Raw genomic sequence first — 19,110 nt, 5'->3', positions numbered from 1 at the left:
ATATGTGATACAATCCCGTGCATTCTTTCCCTCTGCAGTGTCTCGTGTTACTTTTGACTCTTATTTTTCACTATTGCATTTCCTAATGACTGATACCAGCAACATTCAAATGCCTCCATGATTATTATTCACAGCCTCTTGAAGCATAAGCATAAGCATACCCATCCCATACCCACGCCCATGGATGGATGCCCTTGGTGCTCGACGCACATTATTGGGCTTGTGAATGAAACGGGGCCAGGACCAACAATCACAGGGCTGTTAACGTATTCCAAAGCGATGGAGTATAACTTGGCATTAAACGGGCCCCACGGGCTTCAAGTGCCTTTTCGGTACCTAAATGGATAGTGGAAGTAGATAGTCAGGGGGTCTCTTTTATCCAGCCAAGTTAATAATAAAAGAGTCACGATTCTTGGAGGCTGTTCCAGTTTCACTCAAGGTTTGATACGAGTAGTAATGTGTGTGATCAAAACTATATGAAGATTTGCCTTCGAGAGATGCATATTCGCGGCAAATAGATTTACTACGTACTCTGTACACTGAACGTATGTTCAATACGAGATCCTGCCCTGCTGCGGATTACCTACTACACAGGCACCTTCCATTAATAAATTTCAGTGCATGCCTAGGTAGGTGGTGCCTATACCTACATAGTACATAGTACATAGTACATAACCTAGCACTCGTAGAATAGAACAAAAAACCTCCGAAGGTACAAGCCTGTCACCCTTTTAATCGATAAGCGATAGAAGGTACATCAACCTCGGTATATCGCTCGCTATACCACGGCTCTCCTCCACCATATCCTTCATCCTTCCCTTCTCCACAAGAACTTCCCCAGGTTTCCCATATATAAAATTAGACCAAAGAATTTGATTTGCTTCGTTGATTGTTTCGTACTCCCTTTCATCAATCATTCCATACCTTATCTTGTCTCACCTAACACGTTTGTATACACGACATGACGTCCCTTCCTTCATCAAACACAGGCAGCAACTTTGCCGATGCTTCCAAGGTCCAGCAATTGACTTCGCATACTTACTCTGCAAACTTTCCCGATGTAAGAATCTTGATATATGCTACATAAATTGATTTGATGACTCCCAGCTACACAAGCATGATGGCGAATAATCTCACTCCCAATGTACAATCTCGCTACTGAATTATCATACTAATAATTGACGCAGGACTGGTGCTTTGGATCAGGTAGATAAGCATCTTACCAAGCATCCTATTTGGTTGCCCATCTACCAATGAATTCATTGTCTTACCAGGAATCTAGTTCCCCACGGCGGCTTCGTAACCGGTGTCTTTCTCCAAGTCTCTGCCCTCCATTTTCGCACCACCCTGTCAGCCCAGAACCAACCAAACCCCATCACACTTCATCTAGAGTTTTTGCGGCGCACTGAAGCTGGTTCTGCTCTCTTTACCGGTTGGTCTTTCCCATGACTTCTATTTGTCGAGAGCATTATATAAATGTATCTTTCGTTTTATAGATTGCCTTCTATGTACTAACGTTCTCTTTAGTCCAAGATACCAAACTCGGGAGGCAGACATCTGTTCTCCATGTAACCCTGTCACAAGGTGACCGCGTTGAAGTAGTTGGTTATATCACGCACTCTAATACCACGACGGAAGAAGGCGTTTCTTCTCCTCACACTCATGTTCTCCATCCAGCCCCCGTTCCTGTCTCCCTTTCTCGTAAGCATAACCGATGTTTCATCCAACGCCCTCGTCTTTGTCCCTTCCTGCTATGTCCCCTTCCTAAATCCCACCAATTAACCCTTGAGTTTTAGTCCTGAAAACTGACAGCGACCCCAACTATCACCACGAAGCCATGGCATTCCCTGACTTCCGTAAAGCTAGCAAAAAAGCCCACACTTACTTTCCTCACACCCAGCCTTCTCCCAACATCTCAGACGAATGGATCCGACTATCCACTGGCGAATTTGTAAGCACCTCACTTCTTTTATGATACAGAGCCTAAACTCTCAATCGCCTTCTCCATCCCCTTACCATATTCTCTTAACTTATACCCTAACCAAACCACAAATCTAACCCAAATTCTAACCAGTGGACTGACGAAAGTCTCGGCTACGCTTGTGACATGTTTTCGCTCCCCACCGACTTCATCTCAGCAACCAATGCCTCTTCCACCTCCTCTGAATCTAAACCCTCCGTTCCCGGCGCAAAGTACTGGTTTCCAACTCTTTGTTTAAACATAGATTTCAAGAAGTCCCTCCCATCAAATGGCGTTGAATGGCTTTTCATTCGAGTTGAACGAAAGCAGATTCGGAATGGGCGCATGGATATAGAGTTGACGGCTTGGGATGAGGAGGGAGAGTTGGTCGCTATCAGTCATCATGTTGCGCTAGTTTTGGGGAGTGAGAGGAACACGTCGGCGAGAAGTTCGAGTAAGATATAAGATACAGAAATCGAGCAGGAATTTTAAATTTGTGGGATTGGGCATAGAGTAAAAATATTTGTTACATATATTACATATAGACTCTTCAACCTAGACTTGGGAGTTATAATTAAAATAGTGTATCGCATGTCGGAAGCAGAGAGATGATGGAAATCGTATAAAGAGGTATAAAAGCAGGTATATTCTCAAAATTACGTTCAGTCGTGCTCGCTATGTCTATCCATGCTTGAATCCGACTAGTATGTATAGCAAACCTTGAAGTCAAGGAAGAACCGAAGTGCAACCTAGAAATATCAGAACAGTCATGTCATTAACCCCCCCCCAATCACTAAACCGACTCAAATTCCGACCCAGCACCATTTGCTGCCATCTATGTATCAAGGTTTCGTCGTGCATTCGTGAAGGAGCAACTTCATCGTCGGTAGGTTTAGTATATGCAGTGTGTGGGGCTCGCCAGACACTAGTAATACTTTTGTACCTGAGTAGGACCGCGTAAAATTCGATTGGGGATGTATTCTCAGTTTTGATGGTTGCTGGAGAGACTGAGTTGTGATAACCATAACTGAAGCCCTTTCACATAAAATCATCACTGCAACCCGTCAGTAATTGTTTTGTGGAAGAGGGGTTAACATAAACTTACTCTCCGAAATCATCATCGTAGGCCTGGGTATCTTTGCTCATAGTGTCCCTGCTTGCATTTAAGGTAGTCTTGGTTTTCTGTGCTTTAGACTTCTTTCCTCCCTTTTCAGCTGCCTTCTCCTCTTTCATTTTCTCGTTACTCAAAGCCGTCAGTGTACTAGCGATCTTCTTGATTTGATCACTTGGAAGATCCTTAGAGATCTGCTTAGTGAACTCTTGTAAGAAGATGATGTAATGTGCTTTCTTGACATTGTTGGTAAGAAGAGGGACAAGAGTTTCGCGGAGCTTCTCGAATTGCTGCTTGGTTCTAGGATCGAAAAGTGGGAGAGTTGTCAAATCGACAGTCGCTGCAGGGTTCTTTTCATCAATTTGCACTGCGTTCGCGGCACTTGTAGACTTGCGAGAGTTGATACCGATGTTGCCAAAAAGATCCTCGGCGTGCTTCAAATCGGATTCCTGTTCAGTTCGTCTGAGGCGTTCTCTTCTTGTAGCCTCATCCTCTTCACTGCTCTCATCACTACCTTCTGCCAGTTGTCGCGCTCTCTCCGCTTGCTTTTCAGCGACACGTTGGGCCTTTGACTTCTTGTTTGCAGCAGCCAATGCATCAGCCTTGGCCTTTCGCTCGGCTTCAACCTTTGCCTTCTCGCGCTCAACTTCAGAATCTTCGGCGGCACTCCAGGAATCTAAGACTTCATCGTCATCCTCCTCATCGTCAAACTTTCTTCGGTTCGAAACCGCAGTTTGTGCGGGTGTTGGTTCCGATGATTCCTCTCCGGAGGATTCCTCATCTATTTGGTAGAGTAGCGGTCAGTAAAGTGCTTTATTTGTGCATTTGCATGGCGGTAGATCTTCCAACCAAACTTTCAAAGTGCTCGTTATTCTATGAGACATTCCGCGTAGAACACGCCGTGGAAAAATAAAATATTTCTGCCACTTACCCCACTTGTTGGGCATTTTCAAGACTAGGTTTCCGGCGAAAAGACCTTTTTTAACGATTCTGATTTGATTATTTCGATTACTGAGCCTGGAGTCTCAAAAGCCTTGCAGTAATAGTCTTCACTACGTGTTGTGGTGGTGGAAAGGAAAATATCAAGAAAGAGGGATTTTGTAAGTTTGTCTTTAGGTTTGCGCCCGCACTTGCTAATAGTCAAGTATCCACTGTCAGTAGTTATAAGTTAGACTGATCGGAACAGGCAGTACCTGGTAATCTTGATTGGTCCCTAATTTATCAACCTTGTACAGTTACAAATGTGTTAGCTCATCAACCAATTTTGAACCTTTCCAGCTACATCCACACACTGCATGCAATAGTAACAAAACTATCTGGTTTCTTTATAGTCATGGAAACAATATGTTGCATTTATAAGGTAAAAATAACGCCGTTACAGTCACAACACTCTATACAAGTATTTTGTTCAAATTGTTTCTCATTTTTAGGTATCATTCATCATTACTCTGGCTATGGTATCGCTCATCCCGCATAACACAGTTACCTACCTAGCTTACTTTTGTCAAAGTATCTTCGGCTCATTTACAAATTGACGGCAGTTCTGAAGCTCTCTCCAGCATAAACAGCCTTATCACCGAGCTCCTCCTCGATTCTCAAGATCTGGTTCAACTTGGCCAAACGCTCAGATCTAGCTGGAGCACCAGTCTTAATTTGACCAGCACGGAGACCAACAACGATGTCGGCAATGGTGACATCCTCAGTCTCTCCGGAGCGGTGAGAAACCATAACACCCCATCCAGCAGCGAAGGAGTCCTTGGCGGCTTGGATGGACTCGGTAAGAGTACCGATTTGGTTAACCTTTAACAAGAGAGCATTGCAAGACTTGAGTTCAATGGCCTTCTTGATTCTGATTGGGTTGGTGACAGTCAAGTCATCACCGACGATTTGGAAGTCAGAAGACTTGTAGAAGTAGCTCCAGGCCTCCCAGTCATCTTCAGCGAATGGATCTTCAATGCTGACAATTGGGTACTTCTTGGCGAGGTTCTTGTATTGATCGGCAAGTTCAGCGTAGGTGATCCACTTGGTTGGGTCACTGTCTGGGTTCTTGAAGTCCAAATCGTACTTCTTAGCATCCTCCTTGTAGAACTCGCTAGAGGCAACGTCCATGGCGATGTTCATCTTTCCGGTGTAACCAGCAGCCTCGATAGACTCAGTGATGAGCTCAAGAGCCTCCTCGGCAGTTTGAATATCTGGTGCAACACCACCCTCGTCTCCGACGTTACCAGCAGATTGACCGTACTTCTTCTTGGCGAGTGACTTGAGCTTTTGGTAAACTTCAGCACCTTGTCTGAGAGCTTCGGTGAAAGATGGGGCAGCACTGCAGACTGTATTAGCGTATGATCTATTGGATGTGGAATGGGTAAGTAGTAACTTACGAAGGGACGATCATGAACTCTTGGAATGCCAAACGTCCACCAGCGTGGGAACTATGCGTTGTCAGCGGGCTAACCTACAATTCTTAGAACCACCAGATTGCTTACCCTCCGTTAAGAACGTTCATGAATGGGACAGGGAGAACGTAAGGCTTCTTGGTTCCGGCAAGATCGGAAACGTGAGCGTAAAGTGGGATACCCTATTGAGCATTAGGCAAATGAACGATTGTGAGAATGCACTGTGACTGACCTTCTCAGCAGCTCCGGCCTTGGCAACAGCCAAAGAGACACCAAGAATGGCATTGGCGCCCAACTTGCCCTTGTTTGGGGTTCCATCGAGGCTGTTCAAGAACTCATCAATCTTGGATTGATCCTTGACATCAATGTTCTCCTTGATAAGAGCTGGGCCAATGATATCATTGACGTTGGCGACAGCCTTGGTAACACCCTTTCCAGCCCACTTGTCCTTATCTCCATCACGGAGCTCAACGGCTTCGTGTTGACCTGAAGTGCCATCCGATCAGCCTTGTGGGTTTATAGTATTTGGAGCGATTTACGTACCAGTGGAAGCACCAGATGGAACAATGGCACGGTGAAGACCGGTCTCAGTGACAACGTCAACCTCGACGGTTGGGTTTCCACGAGAATCGTAGACGGAACGGGCGTGAATCTTAGTGATGGCCATTTTGACTTTCTGTTGAGGAGTTATCATTAGTATTTGAGCCTATTGATCAAATTCTACAAATGACAAAAGTGCTGGAATAAATGGCGGAGATTGAAGGAGAAAATATCAGTATGGATGAGGATGGTGGGGTGATAGCAGCAATTCGAGCTTCAGCTTATAGCTTATTTCTTATTTCTCTACTTAGTGATTCACTTTAATCAAGAGATAGATATGAAGCTTTTGATCGCAGGTAAATACCCAGATACTGACAACAGTAGAAGGGGGATGTCATCAAGATGATCTTACCTTGAATTTTATTGAGAGTTTTGGAAAAGAAGGATGTGATTGTGAGAAAGTGAAGATCAAGAAGTTGGAGTCACAGAGAAGAACGAGATCTTTTTCTACCCCTCGCCCCACCAAACGTGCCAATGCGTCGTCCCCTCCCGTACCAGCCTATAATCCCTGTCTGGCCGGAGTTACTCTTAGTAAGTGAGTTACGCCGAAGTCTTGACTGGCTCGATTGGATAACAATAAATGTATTTACAGCTACGTTTGGGCACAATTTTATGCAAATTTGGGTGGAAATGTATCAAATTGTCTATAAAGTGGAATTATGTTGAACTTGGAAGCTATCTTGGAAGCTGTTTGTTGAAAGTTTGAAACAATCCAAGTACAAGTCAGACCTACTAAACTACCTAGTATCTACTAAACTAACACCAACGATGTTTAGGAATGGCACGTCCCGTACTCATTAAATCTCAACCATTGTTGACAGACGAGAGCCGGATTGTTACTAGTACTTTCAAACCTAAAAATGGCTACGTGTGTGTCTACGGAGCAGTATCTCAAGCCAATGCCATGTCTAGATTATAGCTTTGCGATCCTTATTAGTCGTACTATATGCCTCTCCGGTAGCCGGACCCGACTTGAAGAAAGTTTCGTGAGTGATCTTGGGTCTTGGGTCTTGAGTCTTGAGTCTTGAGTCTTAAGTCTAAAAGACGAACACTGTAACTACCTACCAAGGTGACCGATATTCACTGTGATCTGCATGGGATGAAATATAGTAATGGAACATGTCCTGAGTGATCACATCATAACTTCCATCACTATCGTCACAATCAAAACCTTGAGGTTGGAAGAGGATTAAAAATATAAAAAGCCCCAGTTCATCTTATTGGTATGTGAAGGCGGAATCATAGGTATCTTCTACGAATTTTGGGTGCTTTATATCTCTAAATGCAGCACTTGATACTTACTTGCGGGTGATGTCGAGGGGCTTTGGGGGTAGATATCTGGATGATATGGCACAATTGTAGAGGAATTGAAGGCCGGACAAATGAGATACCTCGAAGTACCGTATAGGTGTCGCTTGATAGTAATAAATATATGCAGATAAACAGAGCGATGTAATGATCAACCAAGAAAATGTACTTGGTAGATATGATAGTACTAGGTTCTCATTTCTGAGGTTGAGGTTGACCTAAATACTGTATAAATCGAGCTTTGTCTTTATTGGTTCAATCGAGTACGACCTGACTAATATTTCTCTTTACCTCAGGCATTTAGATTTTGGAGCTCACTCGATCCACAGGCAACAAGAGCTTCGCATGCAACTTAGTTAAGCCATCTTGATACCTTTACTTTCATCATACACACCTTCTACGCAAATTTGAAAACAACACTCGCATTACCTCTTCGATAATTCAATCACCTCTACCTAATAAAATATTCCATAATACCACCGAATACCTTGCGACATTCGAGATGGCTAGCGACGGCGTTATGGAACGCGAACGTGCGTTGAACACATTCAGGGAAAAGTTATTGGAGTCTAGAGAATGGGAGGCAAAGCTCAAGGCTTTACGGCTAGAGATTAAGGGATTGCAGAAAGACTTCGATCATACAGAGGATAATATTAAAGCCCTACAAAGTGTTGGACAAATTATCGGCGAGGTTTTGAAACAACTTGATGATGAGAGATGTGAGTAGGCCAGCGGTAATTCAAATCCAACATTACTTACATTAGTATTCCAGTCATCGTCAAAGCATCATCTGGGCCCAGATACGTCGTCGGCTGCAGGTCAAAAGTTGATAAGTTGAAGTTGAAACAAGGAACCCGTGTAGCACTCGACATGACTACTCTCACGATTATGCGAATGTTACCTCGAGAGGTCGATCCACTTGTTTATAACATGTCCTTGGAGGATCCAGGACAGGTGAGTTTTGGTGGAATTGGTGGTCTGAATGAACAGATTAGAGAGTTACGAGAAGTTATCGAACTGCCACTCAAAAATCCGGAATTGTTCTTGCGAGTTGGTATCAAGCCTCCGAAGGGTGTTTTGTTATATGGACCTCCAGGAACAGGAAAGACATTGTTAGCAAGAGCCGTTGCCAGCAGTTTGGAGACAAACTTTTTAAAGGGTGGGAGTTTTGCTTGACATCATTTTCACAGTTATACTAATGTGCTGTAGTTGTCTCATCTGCTATCGTCGATAAGTACATTGGAGAATCTGCGCGTCTGATCAGAGAGATGTTTGGTTATGCCAAGGAACACGAGCCTTGTATTATCTTCATGGACGAAATTGATGCCATTGGTGGACGTAGATTTTCGGAGGGAACTTCGGCAGATCGTGAAATTCAGAGAACCTTGATGGAACTGTTGAATCAACTCGATGGTTTCGATTACTTGGGAAAGACAAAGATTATCATGGCTACTAACCGCCCAGATACCCTTGATCCTGCGCTTCTCAGAGCTGGTCGTCTCGACAGGAAGATTGAGATTCCTCTGCCAAATGAGGTCGGACGATTGGAAATTATGAAGATTCATGCTTCCAGCGTTGTTATGGATGGCGAGGTCGACTTTGAAAGTGTGGTAAAGATGAGTGATGGTTTAAACGGTGCTGATTTACGAAATATTGTCACAGAAGCGTATGTATTCCTTCGGCACATTACACATAAGACTTTGCTAACTTTTCTAGTGGTTTATTTGCTATCAAGGATTACAGAGATGCTGTCAACCAGGACGATTTCAATAAAGCTGTTCGTAAAGTGGCAGAATCAAAGAAATTGGAAGGCAAGCTGGAATATCAAAAACTATGATTGTTACATAGATTTCGTTTTAGCATGGCGCATCGCATAATTGAGGGATGGTTGGGCATACCGCTTGACTTTGTAAGAATACCACTTAAAAAAGAACTTCTTTAAAATTCCATGAACCTGTACAGACGGGACAGCTTGCTATGAATTAAAACTCTTTTACCTAGTTTCAATCAACCGTAGTTTGAGCGTATCCATTTATTGCCCCCACAGATCCATCTTCTATGCTCGCTTGAAAAGGGGCCTTCCTCATTAGGTTTTTAGGGTACGGTATATCCTCAACATTGGTTCCTGTGGGGTTGATTGGCGGGGAGTTTGAGGGTCAAAAATGAAATCAATGTATTGATTCGCCGAGAGAATATCTACAATTGAATAAAACCCAGATATAATTACAGTAGCCTGAAGAAGAAGCGCGAAGCACACCATTTCTCGGATCGGCAAAAAAGAAACACATCTGCCCAGCTCACAATCCTGATGGCCGATTAGAGATGCCAATTTTGCAAAAATGGCCAACAGTAATAATACCTCACACAACGTGAAGCCACTGTTTCGCAAAAGGAATGCGTGCAGGTCGCTGGCTTAGCTGGCGGTGATACGGAGTGATTTGGTAGATAGCCTAGTAACCCTAAAACAACGGGTTCTCCGGTTCTTCTTTGTTGGACTGATTCATGGTATTGAGAATTGATTAAGTTTAGATTCAGTTTAGATTCAGTTGTTGAATTCGACTGTGAAATCCTTCGTTGACATGCTATACCACTTATATGATATCGTATCGGTACTTACAACCTCTGCTTTCAGCCCCCCCCCCCCCCCTCACCCAATACACATAGCACAGAGTTCAAGATTGTACGTCATGGTGAAGCTTCAGTAGAGAAAATTTGCCTGGATAGAGTTATGCCCCCGCGACCCTAGGTACCTGATTAAGTCCCCTGTGCCTGGAGAACTTCAAATGCTGCTTTATTTAGATTAACAGGTGGGTCGATTGTGTGGCTTATACAGCTTTGGCAGAATGCTCCCCTGTTGAGCATCTTCAATAATTGGTACGTGAACGAGGAAGAAGGTGGGAAAGAAGAAGACATTGAAAAGTTTTGAGGTCAACATTGACAAGAAAAGGCGTATTGATACGGGTTCCAAGCGTGAGACTATTCGCAATTGGGTTGGTAAGGTAAGATTTCTTTTTGAAAAGTACGAGAGATCCAGCCTCAAGGGTTCTTAATCCAGTTATTCAACACGAGCATAGTAGTCACTTATTAGTATGTTTGAGATCCGCAGCAACAATCAATTGGCCCCGTATCATAGTAGCTAATGGATTCGTAGACAGTGAACACTTGTTACCGCATTTTCTTTTCGTTAACATGCTTGACAGGTTGAGAGGCAAAGGGCTGTGGGGGTGACAACGTGCACGTTTACGTTCAGACGAAGAATATCCAACCCACCATTCTTCCCTCTTACTCCCCTTAAAACCATCCACATCCCTCAACGAAAGGAAAGGAAATCATACATCCCATTTTCATTCGTTTTCTTTTAATCTACAATCATTCTTGCTTTCGATACCCTTTTCGCACATCCTACCAATATCTAGATCCCAATAGAACACATCCCCTTTACTGCAACAATGTGGTATGTATATATGCTTTGGAAATGCCTGCTATCCTTCAATTACGAGGACGTTGAAGATTTGACAATTTAACTAACTATCTGCTCAGTGGAATCTTCGGATACATTAATTACTTGGTGGAGAAGGATAGAAAGTACATTCTTGACACACTTGTGAATGGTAAGATACACAAACTGCCCCTCCTTTTGATTGAGGTGTTATTTATACCGCCATGTCCACCAACAATGTCTTTCAATATTCGCACAACTTTCATCAACTTGTTGGGATCTGCCAGTTAACAATTTACAATCTATAGGTCTTTCGCGCCTTGAATACCGTGGTTACGATTCTGCTGGTCTCGCCATCGATGGAGACAAGAAGAATGAAGTCTTTGCATTCAAGGAGGTTGGCAAAGTTGCAAAGTTAAAGGCTCTCATCGAGCAGGAGAAGCCAGATCTCACCAAGGTTTTCGATTCCCACGCCGGTATTGCACACACCAGATGGGCTACTCACGGTCCTCCATCTCGTCTTAATTGCCATCCTCACAGGTACGTAAAGCTATTGTAGGGTCCTATACATTGCTGATGTGAGATTTGCAGATCTGACCCCTCCTGGCAATTCTCGGTCGTACACAATGGTATCATCACCAATTACAAGGAGTTGAAGACCTTGTTGACATCAAAGGGCTTCAAGTTTGAGACCGAGACCGACACAGAATGCATTGCCAAGCTTGCAAAATACCTTTACGACCAACATCCAACAATTGGTTTCACAGATTTGGCAAAGGCGGTTATCAAGGAATTGCAAGGTGCTTTTGGTCTTTTGATGAAGTCAGTACACTACCCACATGAGGTTATTGCTGCACGCAAGGGTTCACCATTGGTTATTGGTGTACGAACAGAGAAGCGCATGAAGGTCGATTTTGTTGACGTCGAGTACGCTGAGGATGGACCATTACCTGCCGAGAAAGCTTCACAAAACGCCGCATTGAAGAAATCCAGCGTTGGAAATTTCCTCTCCGCCAGCAATGCTCTTGCTCCAGCAGACAAGTCCTTGTTGCACAGATCCCAATCCCGTGCCTTCATGACTGATGATGGAGCTCCAATGCCAACAGAGTTTTTCCTTTCTTCAGATCCTTCCGCTATCGTCGAGCACACTAAGAAGGTCATGTACCTTGAGGATGATGATATCGCTCACATCCATGAGGGTTCCTTGAACATCCACAGACTCACCAAGGTTGACGGCTCATCCAACGTCCGCACAATTCAAACTCTTGAGTTGGAACTTCAAGAAATCATGAAGGGCAAATTCGATCATTTCATGCAAAAGGAGATTTTCGAACAGCCAGAATCAGTTATCAACACAATGAGAGGACGTTTGGATGTCGAGAACAAGACAGTTACACTCGGTGGTTTGAGATCATACATTGCCACGATCCGACGTTGCAGAAGAATCATATTCATCGCTTGCGGTACTAGTTATCACTCTTGCATGGCGGTTCGTGGTGCTTTCGAAGAGCTGACCGAAATTCCAATTGCTGTCGAGCTCGCCTCGGATTTCCTCGATAGACAAGCACCCGTCTTCCGTGATGATACTTGTGTCTTTGTTTCTCAATCTGGAGAGACTGCCGATTCCTTGATGGCTCTACGATACTGCTTGGAGCGCGGTGCGTTGACTGTTGGTATTGTCAATGTTGTCGGTTCCTCCATCTCCCTTCTCACTCACTGTGGTGTCCACGTCAACGCCGGTCCCGAAATTGGTGTTGCTTCTACCAAGGCCTACACTTCTCAATTCATTGCTATGATCATGTTTGCTCTCTCCTTGAGTGAAGATCGTTCCTCGAAACAGAAGAGACGCGAGGATATTATGGATGGGCTTGGAAAGATCTCAGGACAAATCAAGGAGGTCTTGGAGCTCGATCAACCAATCAAGGAGCTTTGTGCCAGAACCTTCAAGGATCAAAAGAGTTTGTTGCTTTTGGGTAGAGGTAGCCAGTATTCCACAGCTTTGGAAGGTGCCCTCAAGATCAAGGAGATTTCTTACCTCCATTGCGAGGCTGTCATGTCTGGCGAACTTAAGCACGGTGTTTTGGCATTGGTTGATGAAAATTTGCCAATTATCATGATTCTTACTCGTGATGAGATTTTTGCAAAGTCTCTTAACGCCTATCAACAAGGTATGCTTACACTCTCAAATTCTTTTTATCTACACGACTAATACTAATTTTAATAGTCATTGCTCGTTCTGGCAAGCCGATTGTTATCTGCAACCCCGGAGATGAGGAATTCCAGACCAGTCAAGCCGAGAAGATTGAGATCCCAGCTACCATTGACTGCTTGCAAGGTCTCCTCAACGTTCTCCCACTCCAACTTATTTCCTACCACTTGGCTGTTGCCGGTGGTCTCAACGTAGATTTCCCAAGAAACTTGGCCAAGTCAGTTACCGTCGAGTAAATGTTTCTTCGGTATGGCATAGCTGTAAAAGGCTACTAAGCCCTATCGCTTTGGTGTTCTGCTGGACTCGGATGCATCGAAAGGAAAGGAGAGGATGGGCAAGAAGTCTAGCGACACATCCGAGTGTTGTGCTTCTTTATTTTTTTGCGTAGATATGAGACTTAGCGAATTGTGGGCACCAAAAACTCGGTTTGGCATCTTCTGATGGAGGAGTGGTATGTGCTACTGTAGTTGGCTGCTGTTGCGATGAATGCAATGGACTCTCTTTAGATATCTACTTCTGCGGAAGCGTAGTTGCAATTTGCGTAGGGAAAGCAATGGCCACACAAGCTCTCTTTTTTGATAGACAGCGAAATGAAAATACATTGTTAAAATACATGGTTTTTGGGTGCTACATGGTATGATTTGTGCTACGACAGTCTTAAATTTTTTAGCATGGATTGCAGGGTGCCTGCCACAATCTTTGTAAGTTGAGGATGTGCAGAATATAATGGAATGAATTTCATGGAATTCCTAACAAATGAACAGCTTAAAAGGTATATTAACAATATCTATTTATGACGACTAGTAGGTATGATACGTTATGTCCCCAATCAATCTTGACTTCTCCGCTGCCACAATGTAGACAGCTTCAACATGCATGCTATCCCATAATCATTAAACGGGTACGAGAGCATCAAAAATGACTTTCTGCCTGCGTACTTAGCAGTTTCTCCTACCCTACCTCACCCAACGTATGTACAAGTAGAAGAAGAATCTAGTCAGAAAAGAAGCGGGAGTGTTAAAAAAGAAAGGCATAATACAAGGTAAAACTGTGCAGGAAAAGGTTAATCCTATCATCGACGAAATCGCTTAGCCAGAATTCATTATTTGCCGTTCTTCTTTGGCGTCTTAGATTTTGGTGTCTCGGGCTTTGAAGTCTTGGATTTTGGGGTTTTTAATTCTGGCGCCTTCATCTCGTGGGATTTAACAGGAGATTCGGCTTTTGCCTCCAAATCCTCTGGATAGATGCTACCTTCGGCGTTATCGAAGAGAGTTTGGTCGCCCTTGCCACCCATCTCAATGAACTCATTTGGATCCCGCTGAGCTGCTGGGACTTGCTCATTCTTGGTTCCGTTTTGCATCGGGTCTGGTTGAGTTGAGGGCTGGTTGATACAATTAGATTTAGCATGTGGATTTTTGATGTATACCTTGACAGGTTCTTTGTCAGGGTTGATGTGGATGATCTTGGAAACCTTGACCTCATTGATGTCGCTGAGGAGTGTTCTCTCTCTCATGATCTTACGCTTGCTAAAGTCGAGACTTGCAAGTCCGCCGACCAGACCGTCTGTGCTGTCATGAACATTGAGAGTCTTCTGAGTCATCCATGGATGAGCCAAACACTCATCAACGGTATAACGCTGCTCCGGGTCGACTGTCAACATATGATCAATGAGATCCAATGCTGGATCGCCGATATTGTCCCAGTATGGGGAAGGATAGTCAAATCTACCGAGCTTGATCTGGGCTTTGAGGTCATAAGGATTGTCCCTAGAATACAATTCATCGGAAAAGGGTGGGAATCCACACAGGCATATGTATAAAACAACTCCTAGTGACCAAATATCAACTGCACGAGTGTATCTTCGATGGTTGTTGTCTTGGAGGATTTCCGGGGCTACGTAGCTTGGGGTACCACAGAGCGTTGTCGTAAAAGACGCCTCTCCAATAATCTTTGAGAGACCAAAGTCTGCAAGTTTTACATGCAAATCTTCATCTGTCATCAAAATGTTCTCTGGTTTGATATCTCTGTGTACGATACCACGTTCATGCTATAATTAATTGATTAGCTAGAATCCATGGAAAGTCATTAGGACAAGCACTCACCAAGTACTTTAAGCCTTCCAACAATTGAACGAAGACCTTTCTTGTGTCTTGTTCTGTAAGTTTACCCTTCTTGACAATCCAGTTAAATAATTCTCCTTCCGCTGCGAGCTCTAGGACGAGGTAAGTTGCGCCAGGTTCATCAAAAGTATCTTTCAAGCATAGAATGTTTGGATGACTGACGCCCATTAGTATTGCAATTTCTTGCTGCAAACCTTCAATTCTTTGTTTTTCTCCGATGCCAGGCTTTCTTGTAAAGACTTTGACGGCGAAACGTTGACCTGTAGCCTTTTCAACGCATAAGTAAACCGTTGCATAGTGGCCTGACCCCAGTTTTTCTAGAAGTAGGTATTTCTGCAAAAATTTGCTGGTTTCGCGCAGCTTCGGGTAGCGAAAGACAAATCTGACATCATCCACTACTTCTATTTCGTCTCCATCTTCGAGTTGGCGACGCTTATTTCGTCCAATGATACTCTCCTTGATGAAGGTACCATTGCTTGATAGATCCTCAACGAATGCAACGTTTAGACCTGCTTGATTCTCGGTGAAAATAAGACAATGTCTATTGGAGACTCTGATATCATCGATATTGAGATCTAGAAAGATCTTTAGTATCACTCTTTGTGTCGGATTGTCTGGACTTCACTTACCACACTCTGGATGTCGTCCGATCAAGTATCCACCGGAAGCAATGCCTTTGAATTTGGTAGCTTCATAAGCCTCTTCTTCCTTATTCAAATCTTTGCCTATACGAGGGTTTCCGAGATCACTGTCCTTGTCTGGCAACGGACAAGCATTTCTTCTCCGCAAGACAAGAAGTCTTCCATACTTGTGATTGAGAGGCATCAAGTATCCCCAAACGCCTTCCTCTTCCTCATCTTCGACCTGACTTGACAAGGTAGTCGCGTCTCTTTGTGATTGGCTCAATTCTTGAGTTTTTGCTTGCGAGTATCGAACGGGAGATGACAAAGCTTGTGAGTCCTTAAGGAAACGCTCACTTGGTTCTGGAGTTCGGTGCTGGATCTGGCTTGGTCGACCCTCTGGTGGTGTTGCAGTGCCATCTCTGAGATTATCACTAGAAGAACCTTGATTTGTAACTGGGGAAGGAAGGTGCTGCTTGTTCGAGATGGGAGTATGACCCGGTTGTGAGAGTCTCTCTGATCGGCGCGGCTTTTTGTACGATTCGCTCTCTTCGATCGTTCCTACCTAAATTGAGATTATATGTCAGCCTTTTTTGAAATTCGATAACTGTGAGGAAGGAGCTATTTCTCCTACCCTATCGCGCTTTAAACTGCCTTTGGTATTTTCTGAAGGCATCTTGACACAAATTGAAGGGCGGTTTGAGTTTTGAAGCGATTTGAGGTACTGTATTTTGAAGAAAGTGTACGAGTTGAAGGATTGAACCGAGCTGAGGCGTTGGGATTCTGCAGATCTTGCAAATGCTTTAATTGTTAATGAAAGTAATTGTACAAGTAGCAATTCAACCCGAATATCAGTTGTTGTTGTTGTTGTTGTTTTTTTTGCGAGGAGTATATTTTTTCTTTTGATTAGGGAGTCGGATTGATTGTTTGATTCATTCTTTTCGATAGGTAATCAGAAGGACTAGGTACTCCGGATCTTCTCCCTGCCATACTAGAATAAGGGCTCGGCCGCTCGGGGTAGAATGAACTAGGGACCTTTACTGCCTAAAAGCGATAGAAAAATGTGTCGATCATATATCATATCTACATACTCATACAAACCCCACCAGCGATAGAGGAGGATCTACTGGAGTACAGAGTATTCACTTGTGATAAAGAGTATACAAGTTATACATCTTATACATTTTATATTTCACATTTGGGATATCGTACTATTATGTGTGGTGAATGGGCAGTATCAAAAAGGAAATGTCCTCGAGGCAACAATCCATACCTGCGTAGCTATTTCGGATACGAAGAGGGGAAAGGAGATATCCGTGTATTGACTGACATTGGCAATGGCATTAATGGTAGTGAGTGGTATCAGGATTCGTACCAACTACACACCCACCTCGTACTCTATACAATTCCAAAACTTTTGCGATATTATCGAAAATGATCTGCGAAAACAAAATAACATAAACACCAGTAATAAGCTTCTACGCACGGACAAACGTCATCTTCATTACATATACTCGTACAAGTAGTTATAGAAATCGATTTTTCCCCATGTTGGGGTGGAACTGAGACTAATAATAATGATGAATGTGGATATAACATAAATGTATGCCATATGGCCAGTGGGGGTGGTGGACATTTAAGCCACGAGTAAGATGTTTTCGTGTGGAATTTGGATCAGCCTAGATTTCTTTCTAATTCTTCGCCCTCACTATATTGAATATCATCAAATATTCAGAGAGCCTCAATCCAAATTCTACTTTGACCCGTTTCCCTTCTTTTTGAGATTAGTCAAATACATTAAATATCTCGTGATATATATGCATGCTCGGATCTCGTGAATACACGAGAAGTAGAAACAATATCAGAAGTAATATCATGGGTCTGCTGGACTATTGTAAAACAAAGTCTCTGAGTCTCTTGTCATCTGATGACAACCAAGGCTCTCGACCCTGGGACCTTATGATGATGGAATCTCGAGTGTTCCAAGTGTCCCAAGGTCTTTCCTTTTATCGCAGACCTCCCAAGTAAAGACCTAAAGTCGTACATAGTCCTTAAGTCGATGCTTGAACCGTCTTGTTTTGGTTTTGAATGTGTCTTCATCAACAGGCCGTGAATCTCAACTCTCAAATCTTGTCTTTCTCTTGACGCCTTGCGTGTTTGACGAATTAGGCCTGCCCTTATCAAGTACCGCCATGATTCGTTCGGCGGTGCTTTTTTGTCCCTTTCCATTGATGCCACTAGTATTTGAAATCGCGCTGCGAGGGTCGCCCGAGGCTGTTGCAGGTACAAAGTCCAGAGCTTCTCTCTGGCCTCGAGCTTTCCTTTCCTCTCTATCCTTCAAGATTTTTTGTTGGCTTTTCGCGAGTTCCTCCTTATAAGCATACTCAGGAAATCCGGCCGGGTTCCATAGATCCTGAGGAAGGATTGTTGCATATTGTTCCGCTTCGTCAATATCTGCGAAGTCCATGAGCTTCTGCATCAAACTCGGATTTTTGAGCGCCGCTGACTTTGCAAGCTTTTCATTGAAATGTGTCCCTTGCTTCTTAAGTTCGAGGAAGTGCTTAAATTTCGCATTCGTACTGGCTACTGGTGAGCCTGGGGGTGAAGGGGGGATATCGTAATTAGGGACTGTCGGGAGGGTAAGATCTCGTAACAAAGCTCGATTCGCGGAGTATGGTGACTGTGGTTCTCCATCTCGTTCCCCGCTCATGGCATCCTCTAATTCTGACAAGTCAGTCGCCTCGACTGGCCCCAATTGCGGTCCCACGAGCGGAGCGTTTGGTTTTGGATTGCTTGGTAGTTCGATAGTCCGTGAGGTTTCTGTAGATGGAAGCTCTTTCGCGTGTGGCCGCACATCTTTCAAGCAGTCAGAAGTGCTGAAAATCAGAATTTCACTGTGAGTTCGCGTACCTTGTGCTGTACCATTGGTAGGTGAATTGTTGGATATTATATCTCCAGAAGTCTATAGCCTACGATGTCAGTGACACTCACAAATCTTCATCGAATTATATTAAATACTCAGCTTACGTTCGAGGAAGTCTGCGGGTTGTCAATCTGAAGTGAATCCTCCTCATCGCTGCTTCCATAATCTACTAAACCTGCCATGATTATTGTATTGCGAGTGGTTTCGAGAACAAAGTATCGTTTAGATGTACCGGCACATGAGTGATAAAATAAACATCTTGACTCTAGCTACCTACCCTACTACTAGATACCTACTGGTACTAGCTTTCCGTGCTCCAGATTGGTTCCCGGGGCTTATATCCCGACATTTGGCCTCAGGTTGCAGAAGGCGCGTCCCGAGCTCTGCCTGGAACAACGAGAGCTTAGGTTCCTCAAGCTCCAACACT

At 43.8% G+C, this 19,110-nt stretch overlaps 7 protein-coding genes across 7 annotated transcripts; 3 read left to right on the top strand and 4 right to left on the bottom strand.

The window, feature by feature from the left end:
- Positions 1-961: 961 nt before the first annotated feature.
- Positions 962-2,425, top strand: EAF01_006123 (uncharacterized protein; the record flags this gene model as incomplete). The annotated part of the gene is made up of 6 exons (XM_038914377.1): positions 962-1,060; positions 1,188-1,206; positions 1,283-1,432; positions 1,528-1,701; positions 1,797-1,951; positions 2,075-2,425. 6 exons carry the CDS (start codon positions 962-964, stop codon positions 2,423-2,425), a joined length of 948 nt encoding a protein of 315 aa, XP_038770826.1.
- A 573-nt stretch (positions 2,426-2,998) lies between these two features.
- EAF01_006122 (uncharacterized protein) lies at positions 2,999-4,018 on the bottom strand (the record flags this gene model as incomplete). The annotated part of the gene is made up of 3 exons (XM_038914376.1): positions 2,999-3,014; positions 3,066-3,852; positions 4,003-4,018. The coding sequence occupies 3 exons, from the start codon at positions 4,016-4,018 to the stop codon at positions 2,999-3,001; spliced, it is 819 nt and encodes a 272-aa protein (XP_038770825.1).
- Positions 4,019-4,595: 577 nt separating this feature from the next.
- On the bottom strand, positions 4,596-6,131 carry EAF01_006121 (uncharacterized protein; the record flags this gene model as incomplete). Its single annotated transcript, XM_038914375.1, has 5 exons — positions 4,596-5,391; positions 5,450-5,500; positions 5,555-5,646; positions 5,697-5,950; positions 6,008-6,131. 5 exons carry the CDS (start codon positions 6,129-6,131, stop codon positions 4,596-4,598), a joined length of 1,317 nt encoding a protein of 438 aa, XP_038770824.1.
- A 1,743-nt stretch (positions 6,132-7,874) lies between these two features.
- On the top strand, positions 7,875-9,209 carry EAF01_006120 (uncharacterized protein; the record flags this gene model as incomplete). Its single annotated transcript, XM_038914374.1, has 4 exons — positions 7,875-8,091; positions 8,145-8,531; positions 8,582-9,038; positions 9,089-9,209. The coding sequence occupies 4 exons, from the start codon at positions 7,875-7,877 to the stop codon at positions 9,207-9,209; spliced, it is 1,182 nt and encodes a 393-aa protein (XP_038770823.1).
- A 1,612-nt stretch (positions 9,210-10,821) lies between these two features.
- EAF01_006119 (uncharacterized protein) lies at positions 10,822-13,256 on the top strand (the record flags this gene model as incomplete). The annotated part of the gene is made up of 5 exons (XM_038914373.1): positions 10,822-10,826; positions 10,913-10,983; positions 11,120-11,351; positions 11,403-12,979; positions 13,036-13,256. 5 exons carry the CDS (start codon positions 10,822-10,824, stop codon positions 13,254-13,256), a joined length of 2,106 nt encoding a protein of 701 aa, XP_038770822.1.
- A 460-nt stretch (positions 13,257-13,716) lies between these two features.
- On the bottom strand, positions 13,717-16,436 carry EAF01_006118 (uncharacterized protein; the record flags this gene model as incomplete). The annotated part of the gene is made up of 4 exons (XM_038914372.1): positions 13,717-15,067; positions 15,123-15,715; positions 15,770-16,325; positions 16,395-16,436. 4 exons carry the CDS (start codon positions 16,434-16,436, stop codon positions 14,123-14,125), a joined length of 2,136 nt encoding a protein of 711 aa, XP_038770821.1. The 3' UTR covers positions 13,717-14,122.
- Positions 16,437-17,183: 747 nt separating this feature from the next.
- On the bottom strand, positions 17,184-18,865 carry EAF01_006117 (uncharacterized protein; the record flags this gene model as incomplete). The annotated part of the gene is made up of 3 exons (XM_038914371.1): positions 17,184-18,616; positions 18,671-18,722; positions 18,788-18,865. The coding sequence occupies 3 exons, from the start codon at positions 18,863-18,865 to the stop codon at positions 17,877-17,879; spliced, it is 870 nt and encodes a 289-aa protein (XP_038770820.1). The 3' UTR covers positions 17,184-17,876.
- Between the last annotated feature and the right edge of the window lie 245 nt (positions 18,866-19,110).

This window comes from Botrytis porri (assembly GCF_014898465.1).
Source record: "Botrytis porri strain MUCL 3234 chromosome Unknown BPOR_007, whole genome shotgun sequence".
Lineage (NCBI taxonomy): Eukaryota > Fungi > Ascomycota > Leotiomycetes > Helotiales > Sclerotiniaceae > Botrytis > Botrytis porri.
The sequence above is the reverse complement of the archived record's forward strand: the minus strand, read 5'-3'. Positions and strand labels throughout refer to the sequence as shown.